Genomic DNA, 26,708 nt, shown 5'->3' on the forward strand with positions numbered 1-26,708 from the left:
GGGGATATGTCCAATCACTGTCACTTATCATACCCATTAACCATAATAAAAGGACATTTCCCAAACTAGCTACATTTATTTACGTTACACTTTCAGGATGGTCTCATGACGCAAAATGAGCAGAACACCGGAAGAGGTGTGTGCGTGCCTTTCGCTGTCAACGCAAACGAAAGAGAAGAGTCACAGCCAAACCCCTCATTAAAGACAAGATGGCAGGACTGCCCCGTAGGATCATTAAGGTAACTAACTATTCAGTGCTTTATGAATTACACAGACTATTGTTGTTGTCTATGACAGATTCATGATGTCCTAGCTAGCTAATCCTAAAATGCTCCGCACTGTTCGTAATTTACTTAGCTTGCATTTGCCGCAGCTGCGAAGTTACTTCCGTTTCGACCCTGTTCCTAATAAACGGAATAAAGGTGGGTTAAAAATACACCCACGCCTGTAAAAGATGGCAAAGAAATGTGGCTTTTGTGTGGTTGTTTATTCGTTAATACACTCTATACAGTGAATGTAACATACTGACCAGAGTCAGAGAGTTAGCAATCAATATAACGTTAGCTTGCTAGCTAGCTATCTTAAACGTTAGCCAGCCAGTCACCCATCCCGCCCTCTCCAAATAGCTAGCAAACACTATAGCTAGCAAACACTATAGCTAGCAAACACTATAGCTAGCAAACACTATAGCTAGCCGTACATGTGTGTTGCAATGAATACACAGACAGCCTACTCCCGTGACTGTGCCACAATATAAACGGCTGCAATCTTTATTTTGGGCTAAATTGCTCATGAGTATAAAGATACTTAGTCCTTAACTATTAAAGGGTCAATTTAGCAGGCTATTAAGTTAGCATTTAGAACGTTACCATTGTGTGATAGCTATTTCCCGTTAGGCCTCTGTTGCTAGTTAGCTACCGTAAGTTAATGTCCCACCCGTTATAGGCCAGGAACATTAGATTATGGAGATTATAACAGAACATGGCCAAGATGTTCAAATGTTCATAAATGACCAGCATGGTCAAATAATAATAATCACAGTAGTTATCGAGGGTGCAACAGGTCAGCACCTCAGGAGTAAATGTCAGTTGGCTTTTCACTGCCAATCATTGAGAGTATCTCTCAATCGATCAATAATATAATACTTTTAGCAAAAATGTTTATTTTTCTACAATCTGTAGAAACGGAGAATAGAAAGGTTCAGAACTTTTGTGAGGCATCACAGCACAGTTGAAAAATATATGGCAGATAGAAATCCAATATGGATGGTGTTAACAGATGGATGGGAGGGGTTGAATGAAACTGAAGGGTGGGACTAATAACAACAAAATAACAAATGTAAAATATACTGTGTCTGTAAAATGTATGTAAGTAAAGAACTTTTGTGACAGCACAGTTAAAAATATATGGCAAATAAAAATCAAACTGGATGGGCATCAGAAATGGAGAAGTTGAGGGTATTGTATTTTCTACATTGTACAATAGTGAAGACATCAAAACTATGAAATAACACATGGAATCATGTAGTAACCAAAAAAGTGTTAAACAAATCAAAATATATTTTATATTTGAGATTCTTCAAAGTAGCCACCCTTTGCCTTGATTATCTCAACCAGCTTGAAGGAGTTCCCACATATGCTGAGCACTTGTTGGCTGCTTTTCCTTCACTCTGCGGTCCAACTCATCCCAAACCATCTCAGTTGGTTTGAGGTCGGGTGATTGTGGCGGCCAGGTCATCTGATGCAGCACTCCATCATTCTCCTTCTAAGTCAAATAGCTCTTACACAGCCTGGAGGTGTGTTTTGGATTATTGTCCTGTTGAAAACAAATGATAGTCCCACTAAGCGCAAACCAGATGGGATGGTGAATGCTGTGGTAGCCATGCTGGTTAAGTGTGCCTTGAATTCTAAATAAATCACTGACCTCCTCCATGCTTCATGGTAGGAACCACACATACAGAGATCATTCGTTCACCTACTCTGCGTCTCACAAAGACCTGATGGTTTGAACCAAAAATCTCAAATTTGGACTCATCAGACATATTTCCATCGGTCTATTTGTCCATTGCTCGTGTTTCTTGGCCTCAAGAAAGTCTCTTCTTATTGGTGTCCTTTTAGTACTTAAAAAAAAAACAATTGCAGTCTCTTCTGAACAGTTGATGTTGAGATGCATCTGTTACTTTTATTTGGGCTGCAATCTGAGGTGCAGTTATTCTAATTAATTTGTCCTCTGCAGCAGTGGTAACTCTGGGTCTTCCTTTCCTGTGGCGGTCCTCATGAGAGCCAGTTTCATCATAGCGCTTGATGGTTTTTGCAACTGTACTTGAAGAAACTTTCAAAGTTTTTGAAATTTTCCAGATTGACTGACCATGTCTCAAAGTAATGGACTGTTGTTTCTTTTTGCTTATTTAAGCTGTTCTTGCCATAATATGGACTTGGTCTTTTACCAAATAGGGCTATCTTCTGTATACCACCCCTACCTTGTCACAGCACAACTGATTTGCTCAAACGTATTAAGAAGGAAAGAAATTCTACAAATAAACTTTTAACAAGGTACACCTGTTAATTGAAATGCATTCCAGGTGACTACCTCATGAAGCTGGTTGAGAGAATACCAAGGGTGTGCAAAGCTGTCATCAAGCCAAAGGGTGGCTGCTAAAGAATCTGAAATATAAAATATATTTTTATTTAACACTTTTGGTTGCTACATGATTCCATATGTGTTTCATAGTTTTGATGTCTTCTATTATTCTACGATGTAGAAAATAGTAAAAATAAAGAAAAACCCTTGAATGAGTAGGTGTGTCCAAACTTTTGACTGGTACAGTAGCTGATATAATGAGCGTGAAAATTAAATAAAACAGATTGGAGATCTTACAACTAGACATCAAGGAAATTTTCATTTTTGTGAATACAACACATGCACATTGGAGACAGAACCCCTTACCATCTTTATTGCAGGATTGTGATCATCATTGACACTAGTTCAATTTGAGTAGTATAACAATTAAAACAGTTTAAGCACATCAAAGAATCATCACTTCAAAATGTACACATAAGTTAACTCGTATGTGGTCTAAACAACAATAGAAAATTGAGTAGTTACAAGCACACTTATTACTGAAGCATCATTTCAGGTGAACAGAAAAACTCCATACCAGTGGTGGCCAACCTTGCTCCACTGATCCCTATCTACTGGGTGAGCAGACTTCTATTCCAGCCCAGCAATAGCACACTTGATTATCAACTCATTAGACCCTACAAAGTGGCCTACTGTAGCAGGCTAGTTAGCTAATAATAGGTTGAAGGAATTGTCCGTAGAGCTCTGAGACAGGATTGTGTCGAGGCACAGATCTGGGACAGGGTACAAAAAAATGTCTGCAGCATTGAAGGTCCCCAAGAACACAGTGGCCTCAATCTACACACAATACCCCATAATGACAAAGCAAAAACAGTTTTGTAGACATTTCTGCAAAAGGAAATATCATTTTTACATAAGTATTCAGACCCTTTACTCAGGTTGGATGGGGAGTGTCGCTGCACAGCTATTTTGACGTCTCTCCGGAGATGTTTGATCGGTTTCAAGTCCAGGCTCTGGCTGGGCCACTCAAGGACGTTCAGAGACTTGTCCCGAAGCCACTCCTATGTTGTCTTGGCTGTGTGCTTAGGGTCGTTGTCCTGTTGGAAGGTGAACCTTCGCACCAGTCCTTGGAACCTGCTCCAGAGCGCTCAAGGATCTTTCTGTACTTTGCTCCGTTCATCTTTCCCTTGATCTTGACTAGTCTCCCGGTCCCTGCCGCTGAAAAACATCCCCACAGCATGATGCTGCCACCACCATGCTCCACCGTAGGGATGGTGTCAGGTTTCCTCCAGACATGACACTTCATGTTCAGGCCAAAGAGTTCAATCTTGGTTTCATCAGACCAAAGACTCTTGTTGTTCATGGTCAGAGTCCTTTTAGGTGCCTTTTGGCAATCTACAAGTGGGCTGTCATGTGCCTTTTACTTTCCATCATTTTTAAGAATGATGGAGGCCACTGTGTTCTTGGGGACCTTCAATGCTGCAGACATTTTTTTGGTTCCCTTCCCCAGGTTTTTGCTTTGACATGCACTGTCAACTGTGGGACCTTTATATAGACAGGTGTGCCTTTCCAAATCATGTCCAATCAATAGAATTTTGCACAGGTGGACTCAAATGAAGTTGTAGAAACATCTCAAGGATGATCAATGGAAACAGGATGCACCTGAGCTCAATTTCGAGTCTCATAGCAAATGGTCTGAATACTTATGTAAACAAGGTGTTTTATTTTTATACATTTGCAAGAATTTGTAAACGGTTTTTGCTTTGTCATTTTGGGGTATTGTTTGATGACGGATGAGGAAAAAAATATTTGGTGCATTTTTTAATAAGGCTGTAAAGTGACAAAGTGGAAAATGTCAAGGGTCTGAATATTTCCCGACTGCACTGTATTGGTATTTTAGGCTACTTTGGGAAATTAGTAGGCTGGTGAGGAGGAATATGCCTAGGCCTGTAAAAGTTCATCTTTGTTGCTGCACCTGTCACAGGTGTCACCCTGCCTCTTGCATTACCATAAGGCCGTATCAGATTGCTTACGCTCAGTCACGTTGAGAAGGGTGTGTTTTTCTCCAGGTCACAGCAAGGGCCTAAAATTAACACCCACCACCTGTCGATTTTGTCATTGGCGTGTAAAATGTTTACTTCACCAGCCACGTTGGCGGGGGTCAGGGCTCCACAGTGTTAGCATTTCACTCGCATTCTTTTATAAAAATAATCAAGTATGATCACATTTACAGTAAAAAAAGTAGTTCTGCCGTTTTTGTTTCATAGCTGGTAAATTAATCGCACAAAGTCAAACTACGAATCCTATATAGCCTATCCCACCTCGCGCTGCAACACTGCCTGGCTGGTGGTTGTGCGCACGTAAAGAGCTGTGCACTGGTATAAAAGTTGGTCTTATTTACTTGAAACGAAAGTCTACTGAAGTGAGACTTTGTTTTTTTGGCTATTTACATTTTGTTCATAAACTAGGTTGTTTTTGAGTTTCAAATGCTAGGGAAGAGAAGACAACGCTTCTACTGGTAAGACTCAATCTCACAGGTAGAAACATGACTCCAGTCGCGCTACCACGGTAACCTCCCGGCCTTAAAGGGGCAGGTGAAAATTTGTCTCATCTGTGACATTTTGGTTAAGACTCAGGTCACAAAAAAATGTATTATTCAATATACCACGTTAGTTACTTCTTACTAGTAATACATATATATTGTTTTCAAAACATTATAAAGCATGCACATCTGTTTTTTTATGTTTTGTTGGTGTAATCTTTGCGCCCCAAAATATTTTGGCTGTTAAAAAATCTGAGTGGCTGGTTGATTTTAAATCTACCTGCCACAGTGGCAGGTGGACCAAAAGGTACATTTTATGCCCTGGTCACAGCCCTGAGCCTGGGGGCAGTTGCCTTCCATGATGAGCTAGTCAGCCTACAAGATGTACTCTTTAATCAACCACTGAAGATTGAATTTATTATACTTTTAAATTTTTTATACATAAGGGTGCTCCAGCCGGTAACGCCTCCACATTGATGGGGAAAGTCAGCCCTAGTTGTCACCTGTATTAATTAGGAAAACATTTTGGAAAGTTTTGCAACGGAAAACACAAATTTGTAGATTTAGCTGCCTGATATTCTGCTTTAGACTGTATTGCAGCCAACTATAGAGCCACTAAGCGTAGTGACACACTGCTAGCTGCCTAGTAGGAGGCATGGGCCAGGATAGGTTAGGCTAGATGTTTTGGGCTGTAGGCATTGTCTTTGAAAGATTGATCAGTCCTAACACTGAAATTATAATTTTGTGGTGGATTTTCTTAGTATTGTAAGTGATGAGTAAGCAGTGGAACAAACATACAAATGTGCCTGCTGAACAATGGTTACCACCACAAGATTTGCATCTAGGCCTAACTCTGTATGTCTGTCGTTTGTCAGGAGACTCAGCGCTTGATGGCGGAGCCTGTCCCAGGCATCAAGGCGGAGCCTGACGAAGGTAACGCCCGCTACTTCCATGTGGTCATCGCCGGGCCCCAGGACTCTCCCTTTGAAGGTGGCACGTTTAAACTTGAACTCTTTCTTCCCGAGGAATACCCCATGGCAGCTCCAAAAGTACGCTTTATGACCAAAATATACCACCCCAACGTAGACAAGCTGGGAAGAATATGTCTAGACATATTGAAAGGTAAGGGGTGCTTGACTTGCGTCATTTTGCACCGACACAGTAGCCTGACATCCAAACTGATTTTGCTGTTTCGCTGTTTCAGTTCAGGTTAAGTTAATCAACAGTGGACCATTTTACTTGCATATGCACCTAAATATTTTGCTGTGCAACTTGGAATTTTTATTTAGGAGCGCCTGTGCACCTAGAAAAAAAATCGCCCATATAGTTGTTCCAATGATTAGTTCACTGTACCGCAGCCCCTTAGTGCCACTGAGAATACACTGAGCACAGATTTATGACAGTCATGCTTGCACCGTTTCTACAAATAAAATGTTTTTCATTGTGCTCCTAAATTTCTTTGTGCGCTCCTACATTGTTCAACGTAGGCGCACACATGCTCCTTGTAATTTTATTTATTTTTTTAAAGTTCAACATGGAGCGCAATGTTCAGTCAGGTTTAATCAGGATACCAACAGGGCAGGTTTTGAAAAAACACAATTTTTCAATGCAACATGGCTCCTTGAACACATTTAGACTGAGGTTGTTAGCAAAAACATGAAAAATGATGTCCTGAAAGAATTTTTTTAAATGTGGTAGCAGGTGCAGCTGATACAGGGACAGAGATTCCTTTCATCCCCCGAAATCTGTACCCAAACCGGCCGCGCGCAAATTGATTTTGTCCCCCCACGCCAAACGCGATCACGACACACAGGTTGAAATATCAAAACAAACTCTGAACCAATTATATTAATTTGGGGACAGGTCGAAAGCATTAAACATTTATGGTAATTTAGCTAGCAAGCTTGCAGTTTGACCTATTTAGCTGGCTTGCTGTTGCTAGCTATTTTGTCCTGGGATATAAACGTTGAGCTGTTATGTTACCTGAAATGCACAAGGTCCTCTACTCTGACAATTAATTCACACACAAAGCGGTCATCCAAATAGTTTCTTGTCATCTCTCCTCCTACCAGGCTTTTTCTTCTTTGGACTTTATATGGCGTTTGACATCTAACTTTCATAGTTACCACGACAACCGACCGAACTCAGTTCATCTTTCAATCACCCACGTGGGAATAACCAATGAGGAGATGGGAGGCAGGACTTGCACCGCATTCAGCGTCACAAATAGAACTGACTTCTATTTTAGCGCTTGGCAATGCAGACGCTCGTTGGCGCAATAATTGAATAGCATGTATGTTTACATTTTATTTATGCGACGCGAGCGGTGTGGTCAGCATGTAATAGGTTATGGTTAGGAAGGGATTATCTGATTCTAGGTCTGACATTTAAGGACATCTACCTTTTCTGAAAATATCAAAAATATATTTGACCTGTTTTATCATCAAAGTATCTATGTACAATCCAGTTAATCATATCATCATCTGACTAATAACAGATAGCTAGGGCTGGGCGGTATACTGTATTTGACTAAATACCGGTATTGATGCACGTTTTGGTTTTTACTTTACCTTCTATAACGGTATTTCAATGTTTGGTTTGTTGAATGTGATATGCTACTCTGCCATGTGTAGCGTCTGTTTTTATAGTTTTCTCGCTACTTAGATCGTCTCTCTACGCTTTCCCAAAGGGTGCAATTGCAGCCTGCAATTCGGGGCATTCCTGCATGCTGGAACCATCTTTATTGTTATATTTTTAAGCTAGGACAGGCAGGAGGTACGGGTGCCCCAGTTCAGTATGTGGCGTTAATGCACAAAAACGTTGGTGCCAGCAGCCGATAAACCCCACAGAAGAAGTGTGGGGGTCGACAACGATATCTAGCTAGCTGTACACTGGTAGACGGTGTCCTTCGTACCCGCCTGTCGGGCAGTGTTTTTCCGTAGTTCTGTTAACAACGGCGAGGGCAGGTGTTCGGCAGACGGGAGCAAAGGAAACTGTGCTAGCTTAGCAAGCTAGTCCGGTACACAACAGACCTACCGCCAGCATAGCAGGTGGGGGCTACACCGTGTGCTAACTAGCTAGCACACGGTGTCGCTAGTTAGCTAGCATACGGCATCGCGCCTGCTGTACTGGCGGTAGGTGGTGGCGAACTGTTTATAGTGTCCGCTGCCTGTCGGACACTGTTTTCCCGCAGTTCTGTTAATGACGGTGAGGGCAGGTGTTCGGCAGGCGGAAGCAAAGGACTCTGTCTACCGTTGTCAACCATGCTAGCTAGTAAGGAGGACTCTGGGAGGCGGGGGCGAAAAATCTCAGGAATGCACGCATGCAGGAATGACCCGGGCTGCAGTTGCACATTGTCACTCTCTCTCTCCATACCGCTTTCCACACAGACCAAGCCCCGCCCCCTGCCACTCGAGCAGCGCAGAAGGGCGGCAGTTGTTGCTCACCCACTTGTATTCAGTCTGCATGGTCAATGCAGACCATGCAACATGTTGATGACAACGATGCAGATTTTCTGCTTTGCTTCTTAGTATAAATCTACAGGGTTCTATAATTACACTTAGTTTGTGTATCTTACTGTCTGCAAACAGCTAGTTTGTCTTTTCTTAGCAAGTTGTGGCTAACAATCGTTTTAGCCACTAATGTTTATAGCTAGTTAGCTGGCTAGCTAACTAATAAATGTACTGAGTCAGAGCCAACGTAGCTAGCTAATACAGCCTGATAACTAAATCAGCATTTTTTTGGGGGGGGGTGCAAAAGTATCTTCTAAATAAAAGAGGAATAGACGAAGCATGAATATGTTAGCTACATGAAGTAGCTAATAAAAAACATTTAATGTAGCAGAAGATTATAGGGTCCCCTAGGAAACACTTATCAATGAAGTTCCTATCACAATAACGCCTCCCTGGGTTTTTCGTTCTTTATCATGTCAAACAGCACTGTATTCAAAGTGCCCACTATTATATACTATCTACCTCATTTTCAAACGTTGCTATTGGCACAGTCAAACAACAGGAAGTGAGGGATTCGACTTCCACTTCCCTACTGAAGCCTGCCGGTGGAAAACTTGCCAGAGTAAATTATTTGAGTCAATTTTATAGACTATTAAAGTCAAGTAAATAAGTGTTGTTTTTATATTTATCTCATTCAAGTCCGCTAACGTTAGCTAGACTTACTAGTAGGCTATTTCTGTTGTGATGATAACGTTAGTTGTGTTGTGCCAAGAGTTAAGGCCTGGGCCATCCACCAAGCCAATAACTATAAAGGTAACTATAATGAAATACTATATGCTACATAACTATAAAAGCATCCACACTAGAGGAAAGTTTGTTTATTGTTCTACAGTCCTACACCTGTATGCTCTCGTTGGCTGGCCTTCGCTTCATAATCGTCGCCAAACCCACTGGCTCCAGGTCATCTACAAGACCCTGCTAGGTAAAGTCCCCCCTTATCTCCGCTCACTGGTCACCATAGCAGCACCCACCTGTAGCACGCGCTCCAGCAGGTATATCTCTCTGGTCACCCCCAAAGCCAATTCCTCCTTTGGCCGTCACTCTTTCCAGTTCTCTGCTGCCAATGACTGGAACGAACTACAAAAATCTCTGAAACTGGAAACACTTATCTCCCTCACTAGCTTTAAGCACCAGCTGTCAGAGCAGATCACTGCACCTGTACATAGCCCATCTATAATTTAGCCCAAACAACTACCTCTTCCCCTACTGTATTTATTTATTTTATTTATTTTATTTTGCTCCTTTGCACCCCATTATCTCTATTTCTACTTTGCACTTTCTTCTACTACAAATCTACCATTCCAGTGTTTTACTTGCTATATTGTATTTACTTTGCCACCATGGACTTTTTTTTGCCTTTACCTCCCTTATCTCACCTCATTTGCTCACATTGTACACAGACTTATTTTTCTACTGTATTATTGACTGTATATTTGTTTTACTCCATGTGTAACTCTGTGTTGTTGTATGTTGTCGAACTGCTTTGCTTTATCTTGGCCAGGTCACAATTGTAAATGAGAACTTGTTCTCAACTTGCCTACCTGGTTAAATAAAGGTAAAATAAAATAAAGAAATAAAATCCACTGATCAACGCATCCTACTGCACGCTGCCTATTAATCAAGTGTTAACACAAGACCATTCATGAGGTCTCTAACTGGTTCAGACCATTCAGTGCTTTGAGGGTGTGTTCATTTTTCATAGTGACAACTGCAAATAATACTTCAATGTACGTGTAGGCCTAATGAAAAATAATCTAGTAACTTGTATTTAAATGTAGCAATTCAACAACAAACGCTGTAAAAGATGTGCAGGCTAAATGGCATGTCATTACCTCGTTGCAAGTGATTTACATTTTTCTAATGGTTGTCAGTTCCTTTGGGTCTTCGTTTTCACTGTGCTCATCTCTGTATGTCCTGTGCAACTATTTGTAATGCATCAGTGCAATAATTTCATCATAACTGGCCAAAAGTGATCACACCAATGCACTTTTTCTCCTCGACAAGCATTTTCTATGCTGTAGGCCTGTTATACATTCAGCAATTAGCAAGCCTGCTTCATTCCCCGAATAGGCAATTAGGCCTAGTATAAAAAAAATCTAAATGTCCTATAGGTTTTGTAGCCTATAGCTTTTCCTGAGATATCACGAGAAGAGGAATGCCTATTGTGGAGAGGCTTGCGTAGCCTGTAGCCTGTTGCGCTTGGGAGCAGCTGGAAGAGCGAGCCTAGTGATGTGTAGCCGAAGTAAGAAGCTAAATATTTGCTAGACATTAGACCATTCATTAGCTAAATATTAGGGCTATAGGCCTAATATTTACCTGTCAAAGTCCAAGAAATGGCAGATCTGTAGTGCGTTCCTCCAGGCTGCGCTCTGTGATCACCGGGGCACGCAAATCTCCACTATTGACTAGGCCTATGTTTTTAGACAAGAAAATAATTCTACCTGGGCTACAACAACACAGTGCAATGAGGAAATTATTATTGTTATCAAGTGAGTATACAATTATTTTAAATTGCGGTGATGTTGGCAAATTTGAATAACTGCTCACACATCCTGTTTTGTTTCATGACAAAATAACTACAGTGCCTTGCAAAGTATTCACCCCCTTGGCCTTTTTCCTATTTTGTTGCATTACAACCTGTAGTTAAAATTTATTTTGATTTAATGTAATAAACATACACAAAATAATCCAAATGAGTGTTTTTTTTTTGTTTTAAAATAAAAAATGTAAACTGAAAAGTGGTGGGTGCATATGTATTCACCCCCTTTGCTATGAAGCCCCTAAATAAGATCTGGTGCAACCAGTTACCTTCAGAAGTCACATAATTAGTTAAAGTCCACCTGTGTGCAATCTAAGTGTCACATGATCTCAGTGTGTGTATATATACACCTGTTCTGAAAGGCCCCAGAGTCTGCAACACCACCAAGCAAGCGGCACCATGAAGACCAAGGAGCTCTCCAAACAGATCAGGGACAAAGTTGTGGAGAAGTACAGCTCGGGGTTGGATTATAAAAAAAATATCAGAAACTTTGAACATCCCACGGAGCACCATTTAAAACCATTATTAAAAAATGGAAATAATATGGCACCACAACAAACCTACCAAGAGAGGGCCACCCACCAAAACTCATGCACCAGGCAAGGAGGGCATTAATTAGAGAGGCAATAAAGAGACCAAAGATAACCCTGAAGGAGCTGCAAAGCTCCACAGCGGAGATTGGCGTATCTGTCCATAGGACCACTTTAAGCCGTACACTCCATAGGGCTGGGCTTTACGGCAGAGTGGCCAGAAAAAAGCTATTGCTTTAAAAGAAAAGCAAACACGTTTGGTGTTCGCCAAAAGGCATGTGGGAGACTCCCCAAACATATGGAAAAAGGTACTCTGGTCAGATGAGACTAAAATGTAGCTTTTTGGCCATCAAGGAAAACGCTATGTCTGTCGCAAACCCAACACCTCTCATCACTCCGAGAACACCATCCAGTGAAGCATGGTGGTGGCTGCATCATGCTGTGGGGATGTTTTTCATCGGCAGGGCTTTGAAACTGATCAGAATTGAAGGAATGATGGATGGTGCTAAATACAGGGAAATTCTTGAGGGAAACTGTTTCGGTCTTCTGGAGATTTGAGACTGTGATGGAGGTTCACCTTCCAGCAGGACAATGACCCTAAGCATACTGCTAAAGCAACACTTGAGTGGTTTAAGGGGAAACATTTAAATGTCTTGGAATGGCCTAGTCAAAGCCCAGACCTCAATCCAATTGAGAATCTGTGGTATGACTTAAAGATTGCTGTACACCAACAGAACCCATCCAACTTGAAGGAGCTGGAGCAGTTTTGCCTTGAAGAATGGGCAAAATTCCCAGTGGCTAGATGTGCCAAGCTTACAGAGACATACCCCAAGAGACTTGCAGCTGTAATTGCTGCAATAGGTGGCTCTGCAAAGTATTGACTTTGGGCAGGGGGTGAATAGTTATGCATGCTCAAATATTCTGTTTTTTTGTCTTATTTCTTGTTTGCTTCACATTTATAAAAAATAAAATTGCATCTTCAAAGTGGTAGGCATGTTGTGTAAATCAAATGATACAACCCCCCCCCCCAAAAAAATCTATTTTAATTCCAGGTTGTAAGGCAACATAATAGGAAAAATGCCAAGGTGGGTCAATACTTTAGCAAACCACTGTACATTGGCCAACAGCCTAGGCCTGGTTATGCAAGCATTTGGATCAGTTTGAGTGAGCGTCAATGAGCGTCTCCCTAGCCAGGCGCTAAAAACTTGGTTCCAATTTGTGACGCGCTGCAAGTCCCGCCTCTCCCATCTCCCCATTTGGTTTTTAGGAGCATATACCCACGTGGGTGATTGAAAGATGAACTGAGATCCACACTCCAGACCAGTTGGTGGTGGTAATGCACCTTAAAGTTGGTTGCCAACCAGAATATAACATCCAAAGAAGACTGAAGGAGGAGAGATTACTAGAAACAAACTCTGTTTACCCTTTTTTTTTACCCATTTCATTTAAAATAACAACCCAATGTTTATATCCCAGGACAAATTAGCTAGCAACAGCAACCTAGCGAGCTAAATTGCCATGAATGTTTAATGCTTTTCGACCTGTCCCCAAATTAATATAGTTGGTTCAGAGTTTGTTTTGATATTTCAACCTGTGTGTCCTGATTTGTGTCTGGTGTGGATGGACAAAATCAACATGCACACGATGGCAGACGCATGCACGCGCCCGGTCTAGTCAGCATGTAAGAGCCAATTTATGCTTGATCCGAAAATGTGGTCAGAGGTGCTGTATGGAGGTTGTGACTCAATCGCGGAGGCAGTCAGAGGCCAAATTGAGGTCTGTACCGTATTGCCGTGCGCCTTTCGAATTTTGTAACAATGCAGAGGGCTCCGTATAGCTCTGCATTGACATGATTGATTGGTTGATGCTAGGTGAGGGCGGGAGGTCCTGTATTAACACAAACTGACTTCCTTGACAACTTCCTTCACAATAGCACTGCGCTGCTCGGAGAAGCGCAAGAAGTATGAATGCCCTGAATTTTGCAGAGGCCGTATCACCATAAATGCTGTACGGCCAATGCAGACGTCGGATTGACCATGCAGCACCTTTAATTTAGAAGCGTATGCATATTAGCCTATAATTCATAAACTCAATCTTAGGCTTAATACTGCAGTGAATATTTCCAGTCAATTTACACAGCAAAATAAAAAAGTTGGTCAGACAACAAAGTCATAGGTAGCCTATATTATGTTTTTATTTTTTTTTTTTTTTTCTCTCTGCATTTCAGCCTAAAAGTCCAGGCACATTAGCAGGACAGTAATATGGTGTATTTTGTCATGATGTATGAGCAAATTTCTTGTGGAGTGCATATGAATTATGATAATGCGGGAGCACTGAGGAAGTTTTGTGTTAAAATGAGTTGGATAAAATTATAACTATTCTATTTCCATCATTTCAACAGTTCACCCAAGTGTTTTGATCAAAGTTAAATTACAATTGCTGTATTTGGTTAAAAATAACACCTAGATAAAAATAAAAAAAATGCCCAAATCGTGCAGCCCTACGTGGCATTGTGGAAAGGATCTCAAATGAGTGCAGAATGGAGAAAGACCCATTCGAAATTGCTTAGAATGTATGTGTTACCACTCTAGGGTCATGCACTACTCACAAAGCAAATTTTGAACTTGTATTATTCAAAAACATGAAATAGCATCAACATTTAGAAAAATATTGTGATATGATATTTTGGCCTTATCGCTCAGCCCTAACAGATACAGGGGAGATGAGACGTCTTTAACTGTCTGTCACACCGCTGCAGCTTCTCTGTATGTATGTCATACACATCAGTGAGTTCAGGCTCGTTAGTGGGACAGGCCTGGGAATTGTTTCCTGCCATATACCCACTGCATTAGAATCATGTTTGGCCTGCGAGCGCTATGAGGGATTTTCTTTTTTAATCTCGCCCAAAAGATCAAGGGCCTCTCAGATTCAACTTTTGACCTCCCACTCAAGCCGCATATCCCCATTGCTGCGACATGCCCCCATTGCTCAAAATGGATACATGCCTCAAATGTCTCTCCCTCTCTCTATCCCCTTTTTCTCCTCCCTTCATCCCTCACTTTCTCCCCCTCCTCATTTGTACTTTTTTGTTTTCTTATAAAATCTCCTTTCACAGATAAATGGTCTCCAGCCTTACAGATCCGCACAGTCCTGCTATCAATCCAGGCATTACTAAGCGCTCCTAACCCTGATGATCCTCTAGCGAATGACGTTGCGGAGCAGTGGAAATCCAATGAAGCTCAAGCCATAGAGACAGGTGAGTCTTGATGAATCCCGGCTCTGAGCGGTGAACTCCTCTAAAGTGCACTCCTACTCACTCACCACACCCACTTGTCTGGGTCATGTTCGTTATGCCACACAACAGAAAGGGAAAATTTACTTTTATTTTTAGACACGTCCAGGTCGTTTCTCCCTGTTTCAGTCCATGTTCTTGTGTGTTTGGTGCCCGGTTAACAAAACCTTGTTAAAATTTTACACAGTAACTCAGTTTCTCAATGCAGCCTACTGTTCAGCCAATCCAACACTGATTAATATTGGTGCTGATGCTTTATGTTACTGGTAACTTTAGATTCTACACCTTATGAACTCGACTTCTTTTGATATAAACATTTAATTTGTATATAGTGGCTTTTTTTACCCTGTGGCCTATCCTGCAAAGCAAGTACAAATGTGATGAAGTTACAACTTGAAGCCTCAAGGATTCTACCAAAAGACTAATAAATAACTGACTCACTACACTTGCTTTCTGAGCTCATCTCTCTCCCTTATTTTGTGTTGCAGCCCGGACATGGACCAGGCTTTACGCTCAGAACAACATAGAAGTGTAAAAGGGAAAACAGCGGAGAGAAACCAAGCGGGAAGTCAGTGTGAACACACATTCCTCATCTTCTGCCAAGACTTCTTCTTCTTTGTAATTCATGTGCATTTAAAGGACACCATATTGGAGGGGGAAAAAAATATCATTAAAAAAAAACACATTTAAGGAATATTGCGAAAAAAGACCAGTGAATTTGATATAAATGCTCATAAGAGAAATTGAGAAGCCTGACTTGTCGTCTTTGTCATAATTCACTACTGTTCAGATGCATTGGCAGATCTGACTCACCACCTGGTTCTTTTTCCATTCATTTTGGAGGAAACCAGCAACATCCGCTTTAATGAGCTTCGTACAAAAAAAATATTACAAAATAAGTGTGGATCCCATGTTTGTTTCATGGGGGAGGGTAAGATTTATTGTCCAAGATTGCCTAACTTTTTACTTTTCTTTTAACTTTGTTGTCGCTCGTGATGCTGGTTTGTGTATTGAAAGCAGCTGATTAGCCCCAGGTAGACACACCCTTTGAGACAGACTATGGATGGACTCATTCCTCTGTAGAAGGCCTACTAGCAAAACAACAACCTAGCTCCTGCTAAACCACATCTCTGACTTGAACATTAAATACAAGTAACAATATAATGACTAAACAATTAATCTGAGCCTGCCATCATCACGTTTAACTGTTGCAACCTTTGTGTGGGAGAGCGGGGACAGGAATTCCATAATTTTCTATAGTTTTAGGAATATATTTTATTCTCATGTCTTATTTTATTTGAATGTTTTCCTGACATCAGCCTACTACAGTGGAGGCTGGTGGGAGGAGCTATAGGAGGACGGTATCATTGGAATGGAATCAATGGAACGTATCAAACATATGTAAACCATGTCTCTACTACTACTACTGACTCTCTGGCTACATGGCCCTTTTAGCTTCTTGTTCTTCCTGTTTGTCACAATCTAATGTTACAAGACACAACGGTTGACTTCCTCCCCATGGCATTTATTTCAGAAAATAATAAGGGGGGGGTGCATTGGAGTTGTCAGTTCGGCAGTGTGTGCTGAGGGGAATTGTGTTTGAAGGGGTTGTGGAGAGGGTGAGGGGAGATGGGGGAGATAACTGAACAATATTTGTCAATATTTGTTTTTGGTTTGAAAAGTCTTTATTCAGTTCTCTGTATAGTCATTATTTCTATTGAGGGGAAAAATGTTTACCTGCTCTCTGAATGGTATGAAAACAGTCCACTGGTATTCTTTTTTTCTGTAAATAAAATCTGTTGATTAATAAGAAAATATTGTAAGCCTTTGTTTTTGAAGTAAGGACAGTAGGTTTGGACTTTTGGCACGTCCTCAATTCTGTCATTGAATTGCATACATTAAACTCAACACGTCAGATTGAACAGTGAACAATGACTGCCCTCAGATGAGTTGAGAAAAAATAGTAACACTTGCTTATTTCCAGACTTAATCTTCACTCTGATCCTAGATTTTTAGTTAGTCTATCCTTCAATTGATGGTGGGAAAGTCAGGCACCACCTGGTGATACAAAGAGATGAATTTGCTCACATATTCTAATATCCAAAACAGCAAAACACGTATGATGGCCAGGTGCTTCAGTTTCTCGATTCACCATTATAGGACAGTATAGTAAGGTGAAGATCGATACAATCTTAGGTGCAATGGTGCAGGTTTGACTGAGCTGGCAACCAGGTAAATGTATTGTTGGTGAACACTGTATTGAGTGCGGTAGCCTACTTGCTTGCATCTTTAGCTCAAATAAACGGTGATGTTTTCTTATGGACCTCGAAATGGGGACTTGACTTTCCCCAAGAAGAATCACTTATGACAAAATGTAAAGTTTTAAATGGTATACTTGCAGTTAACAGTAGCACCGTAAACAACTTGAAATTAGACTGAGTAGGCTAGGATTATGACAATCGAGGGCGTTTCATGTATGTTTCAGTGTGGGAAACACCAAGTTATTGAACGTCTAACCGTGGCATGTAACGTCGCAGGGGCTGGCGCTGATATGTGGTCACTGCGTTGTAGTGAGGTCAGCAAGATGCGGTGATCACGGACCACAGATGGTGCTAGTTGGCGTAGGGAAAAGCAGTTTGACAGCGGCAACTAGACAGGATGTTATGCAGAATCATCAACACACCCGGGAAATGCGATGCTTAATTGTTGTGAATGAATAGATGAACAACGTTAAAGTTTGATTGCCCGAAGGTTTATTTTTGAGATTCTGTGCGTAGTTTCTTGCTGCTCTCTTGACCAAGTAGGCACTTGACTTGATCTGGTTGGATCCTTATGCACTCCACCTTTCGGATATCCTTGGAGCACGAAGGTTGTGAATATATGATGAAGTTTAAACCCAACCAGACGAGGATTTATGATGGCGAAGGTTTCAAGAGAAGAGCGGCATGTTTATGTTTCAAGAATGAAAAAGAGGACGAGGTATGGGTGGTCGAGATGTTTAGTTTTCCGACCATAAACATTGTATAGATATTCACATGACTGAGGCATCACAACATATTGGCCTATTTTACCGCGTTCTTTATCTTTCAGATATCGAAACCTTCAGTAAACTTTCCATATAAATATATTTTGTTTACCTCTGACAAATTCGTACGTGGCATTAATCAAGGGATGTCATGGGAGGGAACTTTACAGGGTGGGTGGGTTAGGTCTGTTGATAAACAGTGTGTGTGTGCGCAAGAGAGAGAAAGTAAGAAATACAGGGAGAAAGAAAGGCAGTTATAGTTTCATGGAAGTCCAGCTATAAATGCACAAACATCTGACCTATGAAAGGATATGCTTATGAGAGCTCATGTACATCCTGGCAGTCACTCTCTGACTCAGACAGAAAGTGCCATTACAACACTGGTCCGTGTCATCGCAGTCATGTACTTCCAGTGATACAGAGAGAGGATTAATGCATGTGTTGATGCCGCTTACGCTTTTATAGTTTTTTTTCAACATCAAAGTTTCATTGACATGGATAAGCTACGTTTTCCCTATGTCGTCATGCACAGCCTTTTATCAGCAAAAAGTCAGTTTGATGGAAACATCTCTGGTGGGAAAATGTGTATATTGCTTTATGCAGATTTTAGAATATTCGCATGAAAATCTGTCACAAATTGGATGGAAACCTAGCTATCAAAATCAAATCAAATGTTATACGTCACATACACATATTTAGCCTTTGTTATTTCATGTGTAGCGAAATTCTTGTGTTCCTAGCTCCAACAGTGCAGTAGTATTTACCTTCACAACAATGCACACATCGAAAAGTAAAATAAAGGAATTAAGAAATATATAAATATTAGTACGAGCAATGTCGGAGTGGCATTGACTGAAAGACAGTAGAATACAGTATATAAATATGAAATGAGTAAAACAGTATGTAAACATTATCAAAGTGACTAGTGTTCCATGTCTATGTACATATGGCAGCAGCCTCTAAGGGTTGAGTAACCGGGTGGTAGCTGGCTAGTGATGGCTATTTAACAGTCTGATGGCCTTGAGATAGAAGCTGTTGTTCAGTCTCTTGGTCCCAGCTTTGATGCTCCTGTACTGACTTCGCCTTCTGGATGATAGTGGAGTGAACAGGCCCTGGCTGTCCTTGATTATCTTTTTGGCCTGTGACATTGGGTGCTGTTGGGCAGACAGCACCACACTTTCTAAAGCCCTGTGGTTGCGGACAATGGAGTGGCCGTACCAGGTGGTGATCCAGCCCGACAGATGCTCTCAATTGTGCATCTGTAAAAGTTTGAAGGTCTTAGAGGCCAAGCCAAATTTCTTCAGCCTCCTGAGGTTGAAGAGGCGCTGTTGAGCCGCCTTCACCACACTGTCTGGGTGGGTGGACAATTTCAGATTGTCAGTGATGTGTACGCCGAGGAACTTGACGTTTTTCACCTTCTCCACTGCTCTCCCATCGATGTGGATAGTGGCGAGATCCCTCTGCTGTCTCCTGAAATCCACAATCTGCTCCTTTTGTTTTGTTGACATTGAGGGAGAGTTTATTATCCTGGCACCACTCCGCCAGGGCCCTCACCTCCTTCCTGTAGGCTGTCTTGTCATTGTTGGTAATCAGGCCTACTACTGTTGTGTCGTCTGCAAACTTGATGATTGAGTTGGAGGCGTGCATGGCCACGCAGTCATGGGTGAACAGGGAGTACATGTGGGGGCTGAGCAGGCACCCTTGTGGGGTCCATGTGTAACCGATGTGAAATGGCTAGTTAGTTAGCGGTGGTGCGCGCTAATAGCGTTTCAATCGGTGACGTCACTCGCTCTGAGACTTGAAGTAGGGTTGCCCCTTGCGTTGCAAGGGCCGCGGCTTTTGTGGCGCGATGGGTAACGATGCTTCGTGGGGTGTCAGTTGTTGATGTGTGCAAGGGTCCCTGGTTCGAGCCCGGGTTGAGGCGAAGAGAGGGACGGAACCTACACTGTTACACATGTGTTGAGGATCAGCGTAGTGGAGGTGTTGTTTCCTACCTTCACCACCTGGCTGCAGCCATTCAGGAAGTCCAGGACCCAGTTACACAGGGCGGGGTTCAGACCCAGGGCCCCGAGCTTAATGATGAGCTTGGAGGGTAGTATGGTATTGAAGGCTGAGCTATAGTCAATGAACAGCATTCTTACATAGGTATTCCTCTTGTCCAGATGGGATAGGGCAGTGTGCAGTGCGATGGCGATTGCATCATCTGTGGATCTATTGGGGCGGTATGCAAATTTAATTGGGTCCAGGGTGTCAGGTAAGTTGGAGGTGATATGATCCTTAACTAGCCTCTCAAAACACTTCATGACAACAGAAGTGAGTGCTACCGGGCGATAGTCATTTAGGTCAGTTACGTTTGCTTTCTTGGGTACAGGAACAATGGTGAACATCTTGAAGCAATTGGGGTCAGCAGACAGGGCTGGAGTGTCCGTAAACATTCCAGCCAGTTGGTCTGCACATGCTCTGAGGACGCGGCTGGGGCTGCTGTCTGGGCCGGCAGCCTTGCAAGGGTTAACACGCTTAAATGTCTTACTAACGTCGGCAACAGAGAACGAGAGACCACAGTCCTTTGAGAGCGGGCCATTGTAACCACATGTTGTTTTCCCCACAAGCGGGTGGGGCTGCGACATTCTATCTAATACCGACTGGGTCTATGCAGTAAAGGAGTCAATGAAGCGCAGACATTCCATTGTCTAGATTGGCGCACATTCAACAAATCTGGTCTAACAAAGGCGACATTTGTCAAATCAGTCATGATTTATGTATTGTAACAGGCCCACAATACTTAAGTCCCATTTTGATATAGTTGGCTGTTTTCGCTGCATAACATGTGGAAGTTGTCCCTTTTCAAGTTTATAAGAAGTGACTGCTAAATGCTAACTCAAGTTCGTATAAGTTGGTTAACATAGCGAGCATACAGAAGTCGATGATGGTAGTCAGTCATTTTTAACTGTAATGCAGTTGATTGTTAACGATGACATGAACGTGTGTTGGGGTTGACATCCATACAATCGTTATACTCTGATTCTTACCTCAACATAGTATGAAATACACATACAAACAATAGCCTGAATGTAGACTAATTTTGCTGGTGGGCCATGAGGAGACCCGAGATCTTTCCCCCCACCCATTTCCAAGGCAATTCCATTGTTTTGGTCGAGTTCGAAGACCTCTTTACCGCATTACTAGTTATACTTAGCTTACAGTTATACGCAGTGGCGTAGCACACAACCCTGCAGCCCCAGCTGGGTATTGAAAATCATACCGTAAGAATTTTGAAATACCCCGGTATAAATGGTATTTCGCCCAAGCCTACTTTGGTCCATAACACAAAAAAATGTAAGCACAATTTTATCCTCATCAATGTCATTTGCAAGAACTAAATATTCAAACCATTCTGTATATGATCTTCACTGCTCAATACTTTCACCAAACTGTTTATAACAGTTCTGTTTATAACATTCTTGAGACGTTGTTTATGGTCCCCTGAAAGTCCCCTGAATGTTCTTCGGACATTATGTCATGGTCCCCTGGAGGTTTTTGTGACGTGATGGTCCCAGGTGTCCCAAACCATTATAAGTAAAGTAATGAAATGGTATGGTGGTTGTAAGGTAAGCGGTTTGCTGTTCAACTAAATTAGTGTAACAGTCTTTAATCAGTGACAATATGATTACATTTAACATGATCACTTAGTACTGACTTTTCAATATGTTCCCACCTGGGATTTGAACTCACAACCTCTGGACTTGGTATTCTAATCTTTCTGCTATGCCACTAAGTCTGTAGAACTTCAGAACTCACCTACACATTCATAACCTACAATACACCTCTGCTCTTAGCAAAAGAGTGCCATCTGCACTGCTATTTTAGCTATCAGTTAATATGACTATTCTCTCACTGATTTAATTTACTTATTTCAGCAATTTGAGTTTGTTTTCAGTATAGTTGTCTAATGTTGTTGGGGCATTTTCTGTGTTAATGTTACTCCTGAATCACTGATATAATTCATTTTTAACAGAGCTGAAATTTACTTTGAAGTGCAAAGTGTAGGAATAGGCCATTGATATAGACATGGTGGCGTAGCAGGCAGATCGTAATGCCGTGAACCAAGAAGTTGTGAGTTGAAATCCCAGGTGAGGACATGGTAAATAACAACTACTGTATGAGTAAACATACACAATGTAGTCATGTATGTAAAAGTGTGTCTAAAAGCGCTGTTTTTGTGTGTGTCCCTAGCATTGCCAAAAGACAAAGGGCTGAGACTGGATCAGGGGTTCACGAATCAGACGACTTTAGGTGACCATTTCGTAACAACACATTTTTAAAAACAAAATAGTCACTGCAGATTCAGACTTATTCGTTGCCCATCTTTTGTTAGGTCTCGTGGGCTTCAGGACCACGTCTATATAACAATTCACTAATGATGATACATACGGCGGACGGGAATTAGTCCAACCATTTATCTAGAACAGTAGTCACCCACCGGTCGATCGCATTCTGATAGCCAAACATTTCTGTAAAAACCCAACGATAAAGCCTTGCGTTCCTATTTTTATTTATTAGTCTCGCGCTGTTGGAGGTAGGTGCCCTGATTTCAGCTGCCCTGCGTGCCAGGTAGGCGAAGTGTTCCCATTTTGAACCATTTCATGTGTCTGAAGGTACAAACTCTTCCTTTCCGGGGGCCTGGAGAGAAAGTAAAGTGCACTATAGGCCCAGCGCTGGCCAATCGGATGGCTCAGAATACCGTATCTGCAGTAACATAGCAGGCGTGAAATAAAGCTAAAGCAAAGTTGAGATTTCAAAACATTTAAAAGCAGAACTAGAGAGACTGTCAACAAATACAGCAAAGAGCTGCTGTTTTCATGAGTGAGTTCATGTTTTTACTCGGCACTGTCAACACTTTTATAAGCCATAAAATGCTCATTCTTCCTACCACTCCCACTCGCGCTACAACCAGCAATGCAGCTGAATACGTTTAAAAAAATGGTTCGAACAACAATGCATTGGCAGGGCAATTCAAGCAAATCCAATATGCGGTGTTAATGTATTGGGCCTATTGCACAAACCATTGCTACAGTACTGTTTTTAATAAGTTAATGTTGAATAGGCTTATGTTTTTTAAGTCATGTTAAAAAAAAAAATCCGAGCGGTAGATCTCGGCATTTCTTGCATTTTGACTCAGAAAGGGATCTTGACTCAGAAAAGGTTGGTGACCACTGATCTAGAACGTGCTCGGTCTACAATATACAACACCCATGATGCTATGCGGCACAACCCCAATACACAACAGTCACCACCAGTGGCGTGTATTCGTGGATGCCTTGGGACCCCAGGCTTCTCAAAATATTTCACCAATAAAACATTAAAAAACATTTTGGTCAATTTGCAAGTGTCTGAATCTCACCGGATAAATCATCGGAGCGAGGGAAACGGCACCCCTCTGTCTCAGTATGTCTAGCCCATGTATCTGATGCTGTCTGGACCAAAATAGTATAACATGTTGCCGCCATAGCATTTGATTGATTGATGCCAGCAAGCATTTGGCCTCCCTTGATTAAAGAATTATGAAAGAATTAGCCAATCAGCGTTGAGCTGAGCTCAACTGTGGGATGTCCTGGTGCAGCAAAATGCCCCCCAAGGGAGTCCAGTTTAGATTTGGCTTCATACCAATCAAATCACTTCCTAAGCATAATGTCATTTTAGTTTGTGATCTGCTTGTGTTGATGTCCTGCAGTAGCTAGCTTGATAAATCGTCCCTTTCCTAAGCTATGGATGGAGATGGGGATTTGGACCTAATTGTCAGGCCAATGATTATGACGACGATTCTGATCTAACCATAAATTAATATTTTGTGCCACTGGCCTGAAACGATTGAAATTCAATATGTAGCTAACTTAGCTGGTTCATTTTTGTCCATGCGATGAAGTTAGGCTAGCAAGTATTTTAGCTAGGTAGCCTATGACAACAAAAACTAAAAGTGTACTGCATGACAGAGCCATAGACCGTTTTGCCAACATGAATGACAGGAGGATGGCATTGGCATTCAACCAGTCTACAAGTAGGGTGCTTCAAAATGTTTGGTTTTACTCGCGCACACACACACACAGAAATCAGTACCATGGACAGCCACATGATATTTAGCAACATTGATTGGACTAAATAGTTTTTGGTATCTTTAAGTTGGTTTTCAGTATATTAAACTAAGCATTTATAGCCTTGTTGATTTGATGATGTTTAAATGTTTAAGTGTAAATGTTGCTGGAATAGCAGCGGCAGTGCTCCTGTTGTCTTTGTGCTGACTTGGTAATGCCGTGGTTCTAAATCACTAGTTGTTTAAACTGTCAAAAACATGAACTTGCTTCACCATGCTGCAGGTGATATAACTGTTTGTTACATGCAATATTTGCTTTGTGGACTTCACCAGACAGATGTTGCTCTCCGACTTTGTGATGAAACGAACATATGTGTAGTTGAATTTATTCAGCCACTGTGTGACTGTTGTCTTTTTGTTGTCACTGCCTTATTGTATATCCCGGTGGTTTATGAACGAATGGGTTACAGAGCAAACGACGCAACAGGTTGTAATATGGCTATTTTACTGGCTTGGCTTAGCTTCCTCAGTGATTTTGCCCACGCAACGCTACTGGTCACCACATGTATTAATGTGATTACTAACTCTATGCTGAGGCACCACAAAGTCAAAGGTCTCCTGTATGCAGTATACACACACACACTGTTTAGGACTTAACATGGGACTGAAGTGGTAAGAGAGGGGGCATCTTGGATAATGACTGCTCTGCCTGGTGACAAGACTCCATCTCTCAGGCCTGCATGTGATTGGGAGAGCCAGGGGGCGAGGGATGAGTGTTACACTATGTGCTAAACGCCCTATCAGGTGCAATTTATAGAAATGCTGGGCAGGGGCAATAGCTGTCCCCTGGGTCATTCTATCTCAAAAATCACAAGAATGAGGATTGACACCCACCATCTCAGATTGTTCTGAAGTCGTTTCTGTTGTTAAAACAGATAAGATTAGCATTCCTGCAAAAGTTTGTTGAAATAGAATTTGATATCTGAGAAATTAAGCTAATTGATCACCCAAATTGCCCATTTTCTATTTAGAGGATTCATATAATATTGAATAAATATTGTATCTAACAGCCGATTTGGACCCAACCTTTGCCTAACAATGAGTTATACACCAAGAATCCAAAGAAATGGTCAAACACGGACACCCCCACACACACACACACACACACACACACACACACACACACACACACACACACACACACACACACACACACACACACACACACACACACCCCACGCCAATCCCACCCCCAACAACAAGTGCATTCGGAAAGTATTCAGACCCCTTGACCTTTTCAACATTGTGTTACGTTACAGCCTTCTATAATTGCTTAAATAGTTTTTTCCCCCTCATCCATCTTCACACAATACACCATAATGACAAAGGAGAAACAGGTTATAATATTTTGGTAATTTATATAAAAAAACCGAAATATCACATTTACGTAAGTATTCAGACCATTTACTCTGTACTTTGTTGAAGCACCTTTGGCAGCGATTACTGCCTCGAGTCTTCTTGGGTATGACGCTACAAGCTTGGCACACCTGTATTTGGGGAGTTTCTCCCATTCTTCTCTGCAGATCCTCTCAAGCTCTGTTAGGTTGGATGTGGAGCGACGCTGCACAGCTATTTTCAGGTCTCTCCAGAGATGTTCGATCGGGTTCAAGTCCGTGCTCTGGCTGGGCAACTCAAGGACATTCAGAGAATTGTCCCGAAGCCATCCCTGCCTTGTCTTGGCTGTGTGCTTAGGGTCGTTGTCCTTTTGGAAGGTTGAACCTTCACTCCAGTCAGAGGTCCTGAGTGCTCTGGAGCAGGTTTTTATCAAGGATCTCTCTGTACTTTGCTCCGTTCATCTTTGCCTCGATCCTGACTAGTCTCCCAGTCCCTGCTGCTGAAAAACATCCCAGCAGCATGATGCTGCCACCACCATGCTTCACTGTAGGAATGGTGCCAGGTTTCCTCCAGACGTGACACTTGGCATTCAGGCGAGAGTTCAAAGAGTTCAATGTTGGTTTCATCAGACCAAAGAATCTTGTTGTTCATGGTCAGAGTCCTTTAGGTGCCTTTTGGCAATCTACAAGCGGGCTGTCATGTGCCTTTTACTGAGGAGTGGCTCCCATATGGCCACTCTACCATAAAGGCATGATTGGTGCAGTGCTGCAGAGATGGTTGTCCTTCTGGAAGATTCTCCCATCTCCACAGAGGAACTCTAGAGCTGTTTCAGAATGACCATCGGGTTCTTGGTTACCTCCCTGACCAAGGTCCTTCTCCCCCGATTGATCCGTTTGGCCGGGCGGCCAGCTCTAGGAAGAGTCTTGGTGGTTCCAAACTCTTCCATTTAAGAATGATGGAGGCCACTGTGTTCTTGGGGACCTTCAATGCTGCAGAATGTTTTGGTACCCTTCCCCAGATCTGTGCCTCGACACAATCCTGTCTCAGAGCTCTACGGACAATTCCTTCGACCTCATGGCTTGGTTTTTGATCTGACATGTACTGTCAACTGTGGGACCTTATATAGACAGGTGTGTGTCTTTCCAAATCATGTCCAATCAATTGAATTTACCACAGGTGGACTCCAATTCAGTTGTAGAAACATC

The 26,708-nt window shown here is 42.0% G+C and overlaps 2 protein-coding genes across 3 annotated transcripts in view; both read left to right on the forward strand.

Annotated features, from left to right (window-relative positions):
* The first annotated feature begins 122 nt into the window (after positions 1-122).
* Positions 123-16,095, forward strand: ube2na (ubiquitin-conjugating enzyme E2Na). The gene is made up of 4 exons (XM_014148244.3): positions 123-239; positions 5,998-6,244; positions 14,819-14,959; positions 15,484-16,095. The coding sequence occupies exons 1-4, from the start codon at positions 210-212 to the stop codon at positions 15,528-15,530; spliced, it is 465 nt and encodes a 154-aa protein (XP_014003719.1). The 5' UTR covers positions 123-209; the 3' UTR covers positions 15,531-16,095.
* Positions 16,096-17,560: 1,465 nt separating this feature from the next.
* The window catches only part of nudt4a (nudix (nucleoside diphosphate linked moiety X)-type motif 4a), a 35,476-nt gene continuing 26,328 nt past the window's right edge, over positions 17,561-26,708 (forward strand). Inside the window, exon 1 of one of the 2 annotated variants that reach the window (XM_045697030.2) lies at positions 17,561-17,974. In XM_045697030.2, coding sequence (XP_045552986.1) covers positions 17,828-17,974 — 147 coding nt within the window. In that variant the 5' untranslated portion in view covers positions 17,561-17,827. The remainder of the gene's footprint in view (positions 17,975-26,708) is intronic. The other variant, XM_014148245.3, reaches the window with a different exon arrangement.

Source organism: Salmo salar, chromosome 16 (assembly GCF_965601325.2).
Source record: "Salmo salar chromosome 16, fSalSal1, whole genome shotgun sequence".
Classification (NCBI taxonomy): Eukaryota; Metazoa; Chordata; class Actinopteri; order Salmoniformes; family Salmonidae; genus Salmo; species Salmo salar.

Excerpts from the sequence above, each read along its gene's own strand:
- ube2na (XM_014148244.3), top strand. The coding sequence starts at position 210 with ATGGCAGGACTGCCCCGTAGGATCATTAAG. Across the intron at positions 240-5,997 it reads TGCCCCGTAGGATCATTAAG|GAGACTCAGCGCTTGATGGC; the intron begins GTAACTAACTAT and ends GTCGTTTGTCAG. Across the intron at positions 14,960-15,483 it reads AGCTCAAGCCATAGAGACAG|CCCGGACATGGACCAGGCTT; the intron begins GTGAGTCTTGAT and ends TTTGTGTTGCAG.